The sequence below is a fragment of the Salvelinus sp. IW2-2015 genome, linkage group LG19 (assembly GCF_002910315.2).
Source record: "Salvelinus sp. IW2-2015 linkage group LG19, ASM291031v2, whole genome shotgun sequence".
Classification (NCBI taxonomy): Eukaryota; Metazoa; Chordata; class Actinopteri; order Salmoniformes; family Salmonidae; genus Salvelinus; species Salvelinus sp. IW2-2015.
The window spans coordinates 32,707,410-32,725,477 of NC_036859.1; the positions used below are offsets into that span (position 1 = coordinate 32,707,410).

Consider the following 18,068-nt stretch of genomic DNA (forward strand, 5'->3'; position numbering starts at 1 on the left):
TTCAAGTAATAATATGTTTCCTTCACATAGATCATTCATGAAAATTTTAAATACAATAAAATACATGCTTACTTCTTAGAAGATGTATTAACATATCTCTGCTCTCTACTCTGTAATAGAGTTACAGTCCAGTATAATAACACATTTGTTGCGGTCACTAGACAAAGAAACCATATTTATGAGAAACAATAGCCTATATTGTTAACTATTGCCCACACAGCTAAATACTTGAACTTGAACAACAAAGACTTCATTCACTGAACAGCCATTGGACAGCCAGAGGATACATTTCTGTTGTAGTACTGTAGGTATAGAATTACAACTTTACTCTCTACTGGTTAGCTCAGTGAGAAACCAATGAGATCTGCACCCACCTCAAATTATCTGTGCTTTGTATAATGGGGGCTTCCCATTGGTACCTGCATGCCCCCTCCCTCCCAGCTCTTTTTCCCCCCTGTTCCCTCCCTCCCTCAACCTGGTCTTCTCCTCCTACCCCTCCCTTTCCTTTTCCTGCTCCCTCCCTCACCCCCTCCCTCCTTCTCTGCGCTGCTTCACTGTTCTCTACCTGCTCCACTCCGATGATGCTGATGATGATGTCATCATTGACATCATCATCAGCACCATTTTTTTGGGACCTACCGTATAGGACGTTCTATCTCTCTCTCTCTCTCTCTGAGCTCGCCTCCTGCATTAATCCAGTCTAGCCCCCTCCTCTCTCTCCTCCCTCCTTCCTGTTCACTCCSCTACCCTTGGCTGGCAGACCGACTGACGCACCACTGTGTACCAGGCCCTGTTGTTAGAACCCACCCAGCCATAGCCCTGACTGTGGTGGTCTAGCTCTCTCCGTTTCTCTCTATTGCTCGGTGCGGATACTCCCTGCATGGATACACTGAGGGAGGCTGTTAGCTGATATTAACGGAAGGAAAAATATCAAGGAGGAACCCACTGCGGTTGTTGAATTCGAGGTGGTTTGGTAAGACAATTTGWGGTTTTGTTCTTTTCTGTTGAGATGTTGTTTTTGATCACGGTCTTGGGTTGACGCAGTGGGGAACCAAGAGGGTTGTTGTTCCTCATGGTTGTCTGTTTGGATTGGCCATTTTGAGGCTCTTCCTTATCTTGGGGCAGTAAACAAGGATCTTAAAAGGGCACTGCGACATGTTTATGCATGAAGTCTGGATTATTTGGATAATGTAAACTAAATGTGTTGTTATTTTGAGGAAAATTGGCATCCATATGATTAGACATTGTGAAACAATTGTTTTTAAATGTACAGAATCATCTTGTCAATAGCCTCTTTAATTGGATCAGATCCACAGTCTAAAATAAACAACTAAATCTGATAATCATGAATTTGTTAATGTGTTGCAGGGATTAATTTATGTCTGGACGAATTCAATGACATTGATTTCTACAGTGGGCGAATAGCCTAGCAGTAAATTGAGTGATGGCCTATATTAAATTGCTTCCACAGTGCGTTTGCTTTGAGGTGCGGCAGAGCTAGATGGTAGAGATAACAATATTTACATTATGAATGTTGGGTCTTTTCGAGTGTAAACAAAAAAACACGAACTAGGTTGCTGCATACTAACATTTGTCACTTTAATATCCATATCAATTATGTAATTTATGTATTTATGACATTATTTTTGCGGGCTGTAGGTTTTATGATGCTCTGACAGTGTGCACATAAAATGATATGACTGAGATTTTTAGCTGCTGCGTCGAGTGGATATTGCTGTCTGTAGAATCAACGAATTCATGAAACGTAACAAGCCAACCCATTTTGAAATGGGTGGTACATTTTTTGGTCAATATAGGACAACAGACCCAGGCCCAAGTTAGGTTACATATTATTACCCATAGGCTATGACTCTTCAGGCAGGTGTAGTAAAGTCGGCATTGTCAGCTGCAGCGTTGTAGACGCGCCCATTGTAAGTAGGTCCGTCGAGGATGGAGAAAAATAAGGAAAGATGTCCGCTACGATGAAAGCAGCCATTTTAATTTTAGATAGCCTAGATTAGAATGTTTACCCCAACAAGTAYTAGTTTATAGTCGACTAAAATGACGCAATTTATTGAGAATATTTTAATTTTAGGTTTTGAATTATCCGACTAAAGAAAAAAAAGTAAGGAGGGCCTACATTGTGAAGATGGCATGATGTATCGTAGGTGAATCAACTATACCGATACATTGATTCATGAAGTGCAGGTGATGATGTGGGTCATCCGAATTCATTGAGGAGGTGGCGAATGACGCAGCATGTAGGGCTGCCTAGTCTACGTTTGTGGTTGTCAAAAATAGATTTAGGAGAACTTCATTCTGTGTCCAACAAGTAGGCAATGACAACATGTCATGTGATTCTTCCAGAATAAGAAACACTGTATGTCATCYAGCAGTCAATTCATAAGGGAAATATATGTGCCTAGACTTTACAACCATACAGTGCTACTAAAAACAAGGTAACTGGCTGGCATTTAGTCAGGATCATTATAAGAGGAGTATAAGACCTTATAAGGGGCCAGGTCCTCATGAAGTCTTTCAATGCACTATAACTGCATCATAATGCAACCATGCAGGTTATGTAAAGTTGTTACCCGTTTTTTCTGTTAGATGATGGCATTACAAAGTAGTTAAAATCAGATCTTCATTCAGAGCTTCATCTCACCATGACTTCCCTCTCCACAGGTGTCAGGTATCTACCTGGCGACAAGCCCCTCCCCTCCTGACTGAACTCCTCTATAAACACGTCGCCCCCCACTGACAGGAAGCATGGCGGGGGCTTCAGTGAAAGTGGCGGTCCGGGTCCGTCCCTTCAACTCTCGAGAGATCGGGAAGGAGAGCAAGTGCATCATCCAGATGACAGGGAACACCACAAGTGAGCATTGGATATTTGGTGTTATAAGACATTTCTAGTATTGTAAGAAAATGCAAAAGGCACTTGCACGTCTGAGCTATCTTTGTTGCAGTTCCATGGTAATAATTGAATAACATGATAAAAAATAAGATTTGTTTTTGCAAATGTATTAAAAATAAAAAAAACTGATATCACATTTACATAAGTATTCAGACCCATTACTCAGTACTTTGTTGAAGCGCCTTTGGCAGCGATGACAGTCTTCTTTGGTATGACGCTACAAGCTTGGCACACCTGTATTTGGGGAGTTTCTCCTATTCTTCTCTGCAGATCCTCTCAAGCTCTGTCAGGTTGGAGGGGGAGTGTCGCTGCAYAGCTATTTTCAGGTCTCTCTAGAGATGTTCGATCGGGTTCAGGTCTGCACTCTAGTTGGGCCACTCAAGGACATTCAGGGACTTGTCCCGAAGCCACTCCTGCGTTGTCTTGGCTGTGTGCTTAGGGTTGTTGTTCTGTTGGAAGGTGAACCTTCACCCCAATCTGAGCTCCCGAGCGCTCGTTTTCATCAAGGATCTCTCTGTACTTTGCTGCGTTCATCTTTTCCTCAGTCCTGACTATTCTCCCAGCCCCTGCCGCTGAAAAACATCCCCACAGCATGATGCTGCCACCACCATGCTTCACCGTAGGGATGGTGCCAGGTTTCCTCCAGACGTGACGCTTGACATTCAGGCCAAAGAGTTCAATCTTGGTTTCATCAGACCAGATAATCTTGTTTCTCATGGTCAGGGATCCTTTAGGTGCCTTTTGGCAAACTCCAAGCGGGCTGTCATGGGCCTTTTACTGAGGAGTGGGTTCCGTCTGGCCACTCTACCATAAATGCCTGATTGGTGGAGTGCTGCAGAGATGGTTGTCCTTCTGGAAGGTTCTCCCATCTCTACAGAGGAACTCTGGAGCTCTGTCAGAGTGACCATCGGGTTCTTGGTCGCCTCCCTGACCAAGGCCCTTCTCCCCCGATTGCTCAATTTGGCTGGGCGGCCAGCTCTAGGAAGAGTCTTGGTGGTTCCAATCTTCTTCATTTAAGAATGATGGAGGTCACTGTGTTCTTGCTGCAGAAATGTATTGGTACCCTTCCCCAGATCTGTGCCTTGACACAATCCTGTCTTGGAGCTCTACGGACAATTCCTTCGACCTCATGGCTTGGTTTTTATGTCCCGTGTGGCTCAGTTGGTAGAGCATGGCGCTTGCAACGCCAGGGTTGTGGGTTCATTCCCCACGGGGGGACCAGGATGAATATGTATGAACTTTCCAAATTGTAAGTCGCTCTGGATAAGAGCGTCAGCTAAATGACTTAAATGTAAATGTAAATGTAAAATGTTTTTGCTCTGACATGCACTGTCACCTGTAGAACCTTATATAGACAGGTGTGTGCCTTTCCAAATCATGTCCAATCAATTGAATGTACCACAGGTGTAGAAACATCTCAAGGATGATAATTGGAAACAGGATGCACCTGAGCTCAATTTCGAGTCTCATAGCAAAGGGTCTGAATACTTATGTAAATCAGTTTTTTTAATTTTTATGTTTAAAACATTTGCAAACATTTCTAAAAAMCTGTTTTCGAGGGCCTCCTGAGTAGTRCAGCGGTCTAAGGCCCCTCATCGCAGTRSTAGAGGCATTACTACWGACTGGGTTCATTCCYGGGCTGTGCTAGAAACGACCATGGCTGGGAGTCCCGTAGGACTGCGACAATTGGTCCAGCATCGTCCGGGTTAGGGAGGGTTTGGYCGGGGGTCTTTACTTGGCTCATCGCGCTCTAGTGACTCCTTGTGGCGKGCCGGGTGCCTGCAGGCTGACCCCGGTCGCCAGTTGAACTGTGTTTCCTCCGACACATTGGTGCAGCTGGCTTCCTGGTTAAACTGGCAGGTGTTAAGGAGTGGGGTTAGGCAGGTCATGTTTCGGGAGGACGCATCACTCCACCTTCGCCTCTCCCGAGCTTGTTGGGGAGTTGCAGCGATGAGACAAGATTGAAAACTGGGGAGAAAAGGGGTGTAAAATACACCCCCCCAGAAAAATAAATAATATATATATGTAAAAAAAAAAAAAACTGTTTTTGCTTTGTCATTGTGGGGTATTGTGTGTAGATTGATGAGAAATTTGTTTTATTTAATCAGTTTTAGAATACGGCTGTATTTTTACAAAATGTGGAAAAGGTCAAGGGGTCTGAATACTTTCCGAATGCACTGTATACAGATGTATGTGAACACCCCTTCAAATTAGTGGATTCGGCTATTTCAGCCCCACCCATTGCTGACAGGTGTATAAAATCGAGCACATAGCCATGCAATCTCCATAGACAAACATTGGCAGTAGAATGGCCTTACTGAATYGCTCAGTGACWTTCAACATGGCACCGTCATAGGATGCCACCTTTCCAACAAGTCAGTTTGTCAAATTTCTGCCCWGCTAGAACTGCCCCGGTGAACTGTAAGTGGTGTTATTGTGAAGTGGAAACTTCTAGAAGCAACAACAGCTCAGCTGCACACAAGTCTAAGATCACCATGCGCAATGCCAAGCGTCAGCTGGAGTTGTGTAAAGCTCGCCGCTATTGGACTCTGGAGCAGTGGAAACGGGTTGTCTGGAGTGATGAATCACGCTTCACCGTTTGGCRGATGTCAGGAGAACGCTACCTGCCCCAATRCATAGTGTCAACTGTAAAGTTTGGTGGAGGAGAAATAATGGTCTGGGGCAGTGTTTCATGGTTCGGGCTAGGCCCCTTAGTTCCAGTGAAGGGAAATCTTAACGCTACAGCATACAATGACATTCTGGATGATTCTGTGAATCCAACCGTTTGGGGAAAGCCCTTTCCTGTTTCTGCATGACAATGCCCCTGTGCACAAAGCGAGGTCCATACAGAAATGGTTTTTCGAGATCGGTGTGGACGAACATGACTGGCYTGCACAGAGCCCTGACCTCAACCCCATTGAACACCTTAGGGATGAATTCGAATGCCGACTGACTGCGAGCCAGGCCTAATCGTCGAACATCAGTGCCTGACCTCACTAATGCTTTTGTGGTTGAATGGAAGTAAATATAATATATATATAAATATATAAGTAAATAAATACAGTTTGATGAAATATTTACTAATATGGTCTGATTTAGATTGGGCCTTCAGGAGACAATCTCATATTGTTRCGGTCTGATGAAAAATCTTGTAACWCCTTTTTTTGCCATTACATTTGAAATGTTTTCAATTTGTTGAGAGCAGTAACTCCCCCCAATGTACTCTGAACATTTCATGACTCTCGGACCAAGGACCAAGATGGTATCCTTGTGGTTAGAGCGTTGGGCTAGTAACCGAAAGGTTGCTAAATCAAATCCCCAAGCTGACAAGTTAAAAATCTGTCGTTCTGTCCCTGATCAAGGCAGTTAACCCACTGTTCTTAAGCCGTCATTGTAAATAAGAATTTGTTCTTAACTAACTTGCCTAGATAAATAAATAATAATAATTCTGAAGTTACTGTACATATTTTTATGTTCATTCATGGGAAAATGTGGTCAAGAAAAGTTTCTGTTTTGGAGAGAAGAGATTTTCATCAGACATTGACAATATGACATTCTATATGGTTTTAAAAGACATGTATTTATAAAATTGGATCTAACACTATTTCAAGCTTATTTCCAGAAATTCATCACTTCACAACATAGGCCCTTGTCGGCTCAATCATTTCTACTGTGGAGAATTATTGTAGAGAATCAATTAAACGGTGCGCATCTGCCATTTTCTGCTTTGTGCTTGGAACACACGCTTGAAAGCAATGCGACGGTGGGCAGTGGGGCATGTAACACATCTCCATAGGAAGTGAAACAAAGGGTCCAGTCAGAACTGAGTGTGTCTGTGTGTGTGGACCTCTAGACCRTCTTATCCCTCGAGCCAGAGGGTCCAAAAGGCCTCGTTGTTTCTGTCTGAGCTGAGACACTGGGTCAGCTGATGTGTGTGTGGGTGTGTCTTATTCCGCTGCTTTGTGCCTGTCGGCAGGTCTGTTTATGACCTCATTCCCACAATCTTTGGCATGGTACAGATTAGGTTAGATCTCTGGAAATCTCTGAAATTGCTTTGGTGAAGGTAATACATTGTACTGTTTACCATGTAAACATCAGCTAGCATCATCCTCTTCCTGGTTSCTTCCACTCTACGGTTATATCAAGGAACTTTAGACTATTAGGATGGGAATGCTTGCAGAAATCTCATCTCTCTTGTATCACTGAGGGATTGTAACCACATTTACATCCACAGTTTTTATGTGATTAAAGTAATTTGTTATGAACAAAAAAAATCACGACATCTGTGATGGAAACAGAAAGTTTCAGTGCAATTATATAAATGCTGACAGATAATTTGTTGATTCGACATGGGGGGGATCTTTTTGTGTAATAAAATTAATTTTGTTGAAAATGGCAGTCGACACGCCTTTATTAGCAAATATTGATATAATAACCATCATATAGGAAGTAAACTTGGAGTTACGCGATGATATGGTGTGTGGTCCTCCCACTACGACTCGGGAAACCATGCAGTTTATTAGGTTACAGATTAAATAATTTATGATGAACTTCACAGGGTGGTGAAAGTGCACAGTGATCTTGATGCTCCTTTCCAATAAATATTGAGTGTCTGATTTTGGTGACTTGATGATCGATGCTTGACTGCCTTTGACAAATAAAAATATTCTCACTCTTATCCATAATAATCTCATCATGTAGACTAGCCTTCCCGCACAGCCTACCTGCGAGCTGTTGGCTAGAGAGCACGTGCAAAGACCAGAGTAGGCACATTTGCTATTTAAATTCAACAGTTTTTGTGACAAAACTATCGGTTTTGAATTGAGATGGAAACACATTGACCTTTAGATTTTTATTCTGTACATGAAAAAGTACATTTTGTGTGCGTTGTGCATTGTGTGCGTTTTTTATGCGGATTTTAGAATATTTGGATGGAAACATAGCTACTGACGCATTCTTCTGTTCAACTGAAACATTGTCTTACGACTTTCAACGACTTCCTTGCTGTGACTGCCTACATCCTTTCTGTGACTGCCTACATCCTTTCTGTGACTGCCTACTTCCTTCCTGTGACTGCMTACATCCTTTCTGTGACTGCCTACATCCTTTCTGTGACTGTCTACATCCTTTCTGTGACTRCCTACTTCCTTCCTGTGACTGCCTACATCCTTTCTGTGACTGTCTACATCCTTTCTGTGACTGCCTACTTCCTTCCTGTGACTGCCTACATCCTTCCTGTGATGTCTACCATCTTTCTGTGAACTGCTACATCCTTTGTTGTGACTGCCTACATCCTTTCTGTGACTGCCTACATCCTTCATGTGACTGCCTACATCCTTCATGTGACTGCCTACATATCTCTATCAATACCTAATGCTGATACAGCAGCACCATCAGTGGTGTCTGACCAATCATGATGCCACTTATGTCATAGACTGGGGAATGTATTCTAGCTGCGTTCATGTGCTAGTCAGAACTAGGAAACTCTGACATTTTCAACTTGCTAGCACGTGCAATCGGCTAGAGTACATTCCCCAGTCTATGACATAAGTGACATCATGGTTGGTCAGACACCACTGATGATGTGGCTGTATCAGTCAGGCTCAGATGAACCTAATCGCTGCATTACCTCAATGGGCCACAGACACCAGCTGCTGCCAGGTGCTTTCTCAGCTTCTGTGCCTTGGCCATTAAAGCTTTTATAGAGACGGACTTGCTCAGTTTTCCACAAACGCCTGGCCTAGTTTCAGATTCCACCAGCTCCACAATTCTTCCTGAAATGATGACAATGCATTTTCCACWAATTGTATCTGCTGTATGTAGTCAGCCAAATAAATTATATATCTGGTCTGCCATATACAGTGTATCACAATAGTTTACTTGGTGTAGATTTCTGGGTTTGGTTTGGATACTTCTAACCTTTGTTTCCTTCCTGTCTGTCCTTTCAGCGATCCTAAACCCCAAACAGCCGAAGGAGAACAAGAGCTTCAACTTCGACTACTCCTACTGGTCACATACCACGGTGAGTTTTGCCACACAAGTCCCACACTAGAGACTTGAATGTCGTGAATTTAAAGATCATGCAAGTCATGAGGTCAGTATTTACTCTGTAATTGCTTAATAAAGGTGTATTAACCCTCAATCCCTTTCTCTGTTTCACTCTCCTCTCACACTCTCTCTCTTCTTGTGCTCTCGCTCCCTCTCTCTCTCTCTGTTTCTCTCTCCTCTCTTGCGTTCTCTCTCYCTCGCTCTCTCTGCAGCCGGACGACATCAACTATCATTCACAGAAGCAGGTGTACAAAGACATTGGAGAGGAGATGTTGCTGCATGCCTTTGAGGGCTACAACGTGTGTATCTTTGCATATGGCCAGACTGGATCTGGGAAGAGCTACACCATGATGGGCAAGCAGGACCAGAAGGACCAGCAAGGCATTATCCCCCTGGTAGGATGGATGGATGGMTGACAAAATGTAGTAAAGACATCATAATCTATAGTTACTTCATCACGTACATGTCAGATACTGAAACTATGAAAACACATTTAGGTTTATACCAAAAAATGCCTCTTATTTATAATACATACTGATTGCTGTGTTCAATGACCCAAGCCCAGCTCAGTTAATCCCTACCATCGTGTCGCTAARTTGTCATAATGCTTCAGCAAATGTACATTATCCCTTGTGCGTTGGAAGACACAATGTAAGTAACCTAATTTATGTCGCTCTTAACTGCCCTGAATGTCTCTGCTGATCCTACAGATATTGTATGCAGTAATCATGTGCCWATGAACYAGAGTTATACTRTTARCACTGAGGYGGTGTGCACTAGTAGGAAGTCCACTGTGTGCAGCTCACCCTGCACTAMCATAAATAACAWGAGCATGTCTACTTCTGCYAAGCTTCYCAGTAAAGCAATGGAAACAATCAAGTATCCCAGAAAAGTGAAAAAGAAATTGCCCAYGTGAACATATGTAGCTTAAGAAACAAGGTTCATGAAATCAATTTTTTACTAGTAACAGATGACATTCATATTCTGACAATCTCTAAAACTCACTTAGATAATACCTTTGATGATACAGTGGTAGCAACACATGGTTATAACATCTACAGAAAAGACAGAAATGCCAATGGTGGAGGTGTAGCGGTTTATATTCATGATCTACAGGTTAATCTGTCTCACCTGAAGCCCATTCTTGTGGGAAGTTGCTATAAACCACCAAGTGCTAATAGTCCATATCTGGATAACGTGTGAAATGCTTGATAATGTATGTGATATCAATAGAGAGGTATACTTTCTGGGTGATTTAAATATTGACTGGCTTTCATCAGGCTGCCCACTCAAGAGAAAACTTCAAACTGTACCTAGTAACTGCAACCTCGTTCAGGTTATCAATCAACCTACCAGGGTAGTTACAAACAGTAACTAGGAATGAAATCATCAACATGTATTGATCACATCTTTACTAATGCTGCAGAAATGTGCTTTAAAGCAGTATCCATATCCATNTACAAACAGTAACTAGGAATGAAATCATCAACATGTATTGATCACATCTTTACTAATGCTGCAGAAATGTGCTTTAAAGCAGTATCCATATCCATCGGATGTAGTGATCACAATACAGTAATGTTGCCGGACGGGATGGCTGCCGTTTTACTGGCTCCTAACCAATTGTGCTATTCTGTTTGCTTTTTCGCATTGTTTGTAACTTATTTTGAGCATAAAGTTGCTGCTATGGTCTCTTATGACTGAAAAGAGCTTCTGGACATCAGAACAGCGATTACTCACCTCGAACTGGACAAAGATTTTTTCTTTAATGAGTCCGACGTAAAGGAAATACTGCTCTCCGGAGACCCGGCCCAAATCCCTGTCATTTGCGTGAAGAAAAAGCGGAGATACAGAGGGAGAAGGTTGGGATGCCTTGTTAGGATTCGTAGGCGAGTGAGTAAATCACCACTACCGTTGGTTCTATTGGCCAATGTGCAATCACTGGAAAACAAACTGGATGAATGGTCGAGACTATCCTACCAATGGGACATAAAAAAATGTAATATCTTATGTTTCACCGAGTCGTGGCTGAACGACGACACGGATGATATAGAGTTGGCTGGGTTTTCCGTGCATCGGCAGGACAGAGCAGCTACGTGTGGTAAGACGAGGGGCAGGGGTGTGTGTCTATTTGTCAATAACAGCTGATGCGCAATGTTTAATATTAAAGAAGTCTCAAAGTATTGCTAACTTGAGGTAGAGTATCTCATGATGCGCTGTAGATCACACTACCAAGAGAGTTCTCATCTATATTATTCGTAGCCATCTATTTACCACCACAAACCGATGCTGGCACTAAGACCGCACTTAACGAGCTGTATAAGGCTGCAACATCGAGAGCATCCTTACCGGTTGCATCACCGCCTGGTATGGCAGCTGCTCGGCATCTGACCGTAAGGCGCTACAGACGGAAGTGCGTATGGCCCAATACATCACTGGGACCAAGCTTCCTGCCATCCAGGACCTATATACTAGGCGGTGTCAGACGAGGGCCCAACATTTTGGGCCTTCCAACATAAGACTCCAGTCACCCAAGTCATAGACTGTTCTCTCTGCTACCGCACGGCAAGCGGTACCGGAGGGCCAAGTCTAGGACCATTAGGCTCCTCAACAGCTTCTACCCCCAAGCCATAAGACTCCTCAACAATTAATCAAATGGCTACCCAGACTATTTACATTGATCCCTTTGTTTTTACACTGCTGCTACTCACTGTTTATTATCTATGCATAGTCACTTTACCCCTACCTACATGTTCAAACTACCTCGACTAACCTGTACCCCCGCACATTGACTCGGTACCGGTACCCCCTGTATATAGCCTCGTTATTGTTATGTAATTTTATTGTGTTACTTTTTTATTTTTTACTTTAGTTTATTTAGTAAATATTTTCTTAACTATATTTCTTGAACTGCATTGTTGGTTAAGGGCTTGTAAGTAAGCATTTCACTGTAAGGTCTACACCTGTTGTATACGGAGCTTGTGACAAATACAATTTGATTTGGTTTTTAGTAACCATATCTAGGAAAACCAAAGTTCCAAAGGCTGGTTAGTGTATAAGAGGTCATACAATACGTTTTGTATTGATTCTATGTTGTTGATTTAAAGAATATTTGTTGGTCTGTGGATATGCAAATGAGGACGCTGCACTTGACACATTTCTGAAATTGCTTATTCCAGTTACTAATTAGCATGCACCCATTAAAAAAAGATAGTTGTCTATCAACAATGACAAGCCACTGAGGTCTGACTWAATGGAAAATTACTGAGGATAATAGTGGACAATATTTCCACTCCTATTTGCCATATCTTCAATCTAAGCCTACTAGAAGGTGTGTGCACTCAGGCCTGGAGGGAAGCAAAAGTAATTCCACTACCCAAGAATAGTAAAGGCCCCTTTACTGGCTCAAATAGCCRACCAATCAGCCTGTTACYAMCCCTTAGTAAGACAACAGACTTTAAGCACGCTTATAGGGAAGGACATTCAACAAGCACAGCACTTGTTCAAATGGCTGATGATTGACATTATCGATCATAGTCTGCTGCTGGAAAAACCTATGTGTTATGGCTTTACACCCCCTGCTATAATGTGGATAAAGAGTTACCTGTCTAACAGAACACAGGGGGTGTTCTTTAATGGAAGCTTGTCCAATATAATCCAGGTAGAATCAGGAATTACCCAGGACAGTGTGTAGACCACTTACTTTTTTCAATCTTTWCTAAGGACATGCCACTGACCTTGAGTAAAGCCAGTGTGTCTATGCATGCGGATGACTCAACACTATACATGTCAGCTACTACAGCAACTGAAATGACTGCAACACGTAACAAAGAACTGCAGTTAGTTTCAGAATGGGTGGCAAGGAATAAATTAGTCCTAAATATTTCAAAAACTAAAAGCATTGTATTTGGGACAAATTATTCACTAAACTCTAAACCTCAACTCAATCTTGTAATAAATCATGTGCAATTTGAGCAAGTTGAGGTGACTAAACTGCTTGGAGTAACCCTGGATTATAAACTGTCATGGTCAAAACATGTTGATACAACAATAGCTAAAATGGGGAGAAGTCTGTCCATAATTAAGCGCTGCTCTGCCKTTTTAACAACACTATCAACAAGGCAGGTCCTACAGGCCCTAGTTTTGGCGCACCTGGACTACTGTTCAATCATGTGGTCAGGTACCACAAAGAGGGACCTCGGAAAATGACAATTGGCTCAGAACAGGGCAGCRCGGCTGTCCCTTAAATGTACACGGAGCGCTAACATTAATRATATGCATGTCAATCTCTCATGGCTCAAAGTGGAGGAGAGATTGACTTCATCACTACTTGTGTTGACAAGCTGAATGCACCGAGGTGTCTGTTTAAACTACTAGCACACAGCTCAGACACCCGATCATACACCACAATACATGCCAACAGAAGTCTCTTCACAATCCCCAAGTCCAGAATAGACTATGGGAGGCGCACAGTACTACATAGAGCATGGAACTCTATTCCACATCAGATGTAAAAAACAGTTAAAAATACACCTTATGGAACAGCGGGGACTGTGAAGAGACACACACACAGGCACAGACACACACACAGGCACAGACACACACACAGGCACAGACACACATACACATGAGAAGACACTCACTCTACACATACACATGAATTTTGTAGATATGTGATAGTAGAGTAGTGGCCTGAGTGAACACACTTATCGGGTTGTGAAAGTGTAATGACATATAATGCCATGTAATATTTAAAATTGTATATAACTGCCTTAATGTTCCTGGACCCCAGGAAGAGGGCAACAGCTAATGGGGTTCCTTAATAAATACAAATACAAATAACAACAATAATAATAACAACAAATAACCCTCCATGCTTTCTTCTCTGCCAGCTTTGTGAGGACCTCTTCACCAAGATCAGTGACAGCAATACTGACAACAGCTTGTCCTACTCCGTAGAGGTGAGTGCTCCCGACCCTCTAGTGTTTTTAGAATAAGCTTGAATACAAGAGAGGCCTACTCCATAGTAGGTTTGGGGTTTTAAAGTGTTAACGTTTTGGCGTTATAATAAGGTTGGTAGCAACATGGAAAATCGTTGTGGAAATCTGTTTCAGCTCAAGYCGACTACAACATCCACAATGCATTGCTCTCTTTATGGGCTGGCTAGCTAGCTAGCAAACGTAACTACACACAATAATTGTCACGATCGTCGTAATGAGCGGACCAAGGCGCAGCGTGATTGAAGTTCCACATCTTTATTACGAAGTGAAACTTAAGCAAAACAATAAACGAACAACGAAAACGTGACTACGTGGTACTACATGCACAAACACAAAAACAATATCCCACAAAACAYAGGTGGGGAAATGGCTACCTAAATATGATCCCCAATCAGAGGCAACGATAAACAGCTGCCTCTAATTGGGAACCATATTAGCACCAACATAGAAATAGACATACCAGAATACCCCCTAGTCACGCCCTGTCCTACTACACCATAGAGAAACAAGGGCTCTCTATGGTCAGGGCGTGACAATAATATCAGCATGTAACATAGCTAGTTAGCTGTAAAATCGCCTAAACAAACTGCACTATCAATTTAGGAGTCTACAATCTCACCATGTTCAACCTACAGATCGATGTGCCTCACAAAGTGGAGTCTGACATTCGCAACGGCAGATATACTTTTGAGGAGATGGGAAATGTTGCCCATGCTACGTGAATTGGTCGCACGGTCCATTCTGGGACGATTCTGGGACAAGGTGCGCTCTCCTTTAAAGATTGAATGGGAGTCTTTTGGGTGCTAGCTCAAAAACTCAACATTAGCATGAATTTCGTCAACAAGAAGTAAAACTTTACAAATCTTTTCTGAGATGTGAGATAATTAACTTGCTATCTGTAGTATCGTATAGCTTTGGAATTGTGACTTTACGTACTATCGAGGAAAATAGGCACGTTTCTCGACATATACATTGACTTTGAGAAGGGATTGCGTGATGATTAGCTTAGCAACCGCATGACAACGTGAACGCGATTGGTCGACAGTCTGCTGKGTGGGGCGTTATAGAATCCTTCATTCATTGGATTCCTGTCTCCTTTCTATAATATATCTAGCAACGGCACCATGCAATGCATCCTGGACTAAAGAGGCAGACAAATAGGAAAAATGTGCTAGACCCTCTGTTAAATTACCAATTTCTCGAGGTAGGAATATTGCAAACATAAGATCAATGGCTCATTCGAGAGACGACATCCTCCCGAGTTATGACATCGGCCAGTATTGAAATCTGATGTATGATATAGGTTTTCGCRATCTAAAAGTCATATTCCTATTAACTTCCAGTATARTGAGAGAGACTTTACCATGGTGCTTCATCATACCGGCCAGATTTCTGCCTGTTTGAACGCTAATAAATCAGATACACATGAAAACATGAAATGACCCTGGGAATTGTTAGAACATCACTCAGAGATGCACAAATACGATATAACACTCAAAATGAGGGAAACTTTACTTTAACTCCAGGGTGATATGAATAGCTCTGTTAAATCTATATAGAATTCACCATAACTAATTGTATCCTAACGTGGTTGACAGTCATGAAATGGCAAATCCACATTAGGGTGCTTAAACCCAAGACAAGTGATATGTAAAAACAATGGGGAGGACACAGTATTGTCATAACACAAACATAAGATAAGAGTTCTGATAAGATTGTCTTTTGTACCCCAAGTGCTCAATAGACGTTTGATTGGCACTTAGTTAGTTTGATTGGCACTTCTATAGAGTATTGACGACCTCCACAGGTGAGCTACATGGAGATCTACTGTGAGCGTGTGCGTGACCTGCTGAACCCGAAGAACAAAGGGAACCTGCGTGTGAGAGAGCACCCCCTGATGGGGCCCTACGTGGAGGACCTGTCCAAACTGGCCGTCACCTCCTACAACGACATCCAGGACCTGATGGAGTCTGGCAACAAGGCCAGGTAAATGTGACTTTCAGTGGATGGATGATGGATGGATTGATGGATGGATGGATGATAGATGGATGGATGGGCGGGKGGGKGGGTTGGAAGGGTGGATGGATGGTGGATGAAAGAGTGAGGGATGGATGGATGTCATAAGGTTAAATTCTCTCTTCCTTCAGGACGGTGGCAGCCACTAACATGAACGAGACCAGCAGCCGCTCTCACGCTGTCTTCAACATCATCTTCACTCAGAAGAAACACGACATGGATTCAGAGAACACGTCTGAGAAGGTACAGTACAGGCTTATAACAACTTAATGACCAGGTTCAACCTCCTGTTCAAGCTTCTGCAATAGTTTGAGGCCAAAGAGTTAATAAGTCTGACCAATATGTATGGTTTACACTTTTATAGTTGAGATCTATTGCCATGTTATCTGGACATCCACAGTGATAACACTACTCAATGCTCATTACAGATAAGCCCTCAAAGAGCGTTTATTGGTGCTACCGCTGTGTATTTGGAATCTGGACATTTTTCCTTTACAATACAGAGTATGGAAGCAGATTCATGCCAAAATAAATGATGACACMCGAGTGGTTTCTTGTTGCAGGTGAGCAAGATCAGCCTGGTGGATCTGGCTGGGAGTGAGAGAGCTGACTCTACAGGAGCCAAAGGAACCAGGCTGAAGGTGAGAGGGTCTTTTTTGGGTCTACTTTATGGGCTGAATTCGATCCCCCAGTGATGTCGATGTATGAATTCCTCAAAGTTTTKAGTTAACATTTCTAGTTGACACGTCTATGCATTTTACAAAGCATCTAGGCTCTGTGTYTCGAGATTGTGGAGATTGTAGTTTTTGCGTCCCAAGCAATGCTTCTCGATTGATTAACTACGCCCCATCTTTTCCTTTTCAGGAAGGAGCAAATATCAACAAATCTCTAACCACACTGGGAAAAGTCATCTCTGCTTTAGCTGAAGTGGTTAGAGTCCTTACTCTTCTGTACACAACTCGTTGTCTGTATGGTAATTTAAGCAATTTGGTAAGACTGTCTATTAATTCAATAYTGTCAATTTCTTATTTTTCTAGGACACGGCACCAAATAAGGTACACCATTTCAATTACTTATTCAATTTCTGTCATGAGAAAATATTTGGGGAAATGGTATTAAGAGATGGATGATTAACAAGCGTTTCTTCTTATACCTGTATGCCTACATTTGTCAACATGTAAATGCACTTCTGTTGAAGCAGTATTCTAATTGGGAAGATTATCTGTTAACAGAACAAGAAGAAGAAGAAAGTGGAGAACCATATCCCATACAGAGACTCAGTGCTGACCTGGCTGCTGAGAGAGAACCTGGGTACGTACTTTCCACCTAGTAGCCCAGATCCTGCCGACTAYGCCAATTGTAGCATCCTCATCACCCTTTAAATAATCTTTCCTCCTCTCGCCCTCATCCACAAGTCATCTGTTTTCCCCTTTCTGTCCATTAGGGGGTAACTCTCGCACTGCCATGGTGGCAGCCCTCAGCCCTGCTGATATCAACTATGACGAGACCCTGAGCACCCTCAGGTAAGAACCCAGCTCTGAGGTAACATTCTCCGGTTAAAAACATAGTWGTCACTGGGTGACCCTATAGTACTTCACTATCACTGTCATCATTTGTGAAGTGTAATGACAATGCATTATGAGACTAAACCAGAAAGTAATCCAGGAGCTTCAAATAATGATACCTTGAAGGCTCCCATGTTTTCACTGTCAATATAATTATGAACAAAGTTGAATTGAGATTTTTGAGTGAACGTCCCCTTTAATGGTTTTCATTCTCTCAGGTATGCAGACCGCGCTAAGCAGATCCGCTGTAACGCTGTTATCAACGAGGACCCCAACAACCGTCTGGTGCGTGAGTTGAAGGAGGAGGTGTGTCGCCTCAAGGACCTCCTCTATCCGGCAGAATTGTCCCTTGCGGATGAAATAACGTTTTTTGGAATTGCATTGAATTTAATTCAATATGCTTTCACAGCCTTTCAGCCTGGAGATTATGCTGCAAGTAAGAACTAAAAGACATTTCTCTAGACTGGCTGCCCTATATATTGGCTGGTCTTCATATAACATTGCTTGTTTTAGCTTGGTATTTGA

General features: G+C 42.5%; 1 protein-coding gene across 1 annotated transcript in view; it reads left to right on the forward strand.

Moving 5' to 3' along the window:
• Nucleotides 1–696: 696 nt before the first annotated feature.
• LOC111979075 (kinesin-like protein KIF1A) overlaps nucleotides 697–18,068 on the forward strand; it is a 52,451-nt gene continuing 35,079 nt past the window's right edge. The window contains 13 exon segments of the mRNA XM_070448983.1: nucleotides 697–973; nucleotides 2,686–2,875; nucleotides 8,863–8,936; nucleotides 9,175–9,357; nucleotides 13,855–13,923; nucleotides 15,770–15,948; nucleotides 16,110–16,221; nucleotides 16,542–16,619; nucleotides 16,843–16,908; nucleotides 17,016–17,033; nucleotides 17,211–17,289; nucleotides 17,423–17,501; nucleotides 17,762–17,876. Coding sequence (XP_070305084.1) covers nucleotides 2,770–2,875; nucleotides 8,863–8,936; nucleotides 9,175–9,357; nucleotides 13,855–13,923; nucleotides 15,770–15,948; nucleotides 16,110–16,221; nucleotides 16,542–16,619; nucleotides 16,843–16,908; nucleotides 17,016–17,033; nucleotides 17,211–17,289; nucleotides 17,423–17,501; nucleotides 17,762–17,876 — 1,158 coding nt within the window. The 5' untranslated portion in view covers nucleotides 697–973; nucleotides 2,686–2,769.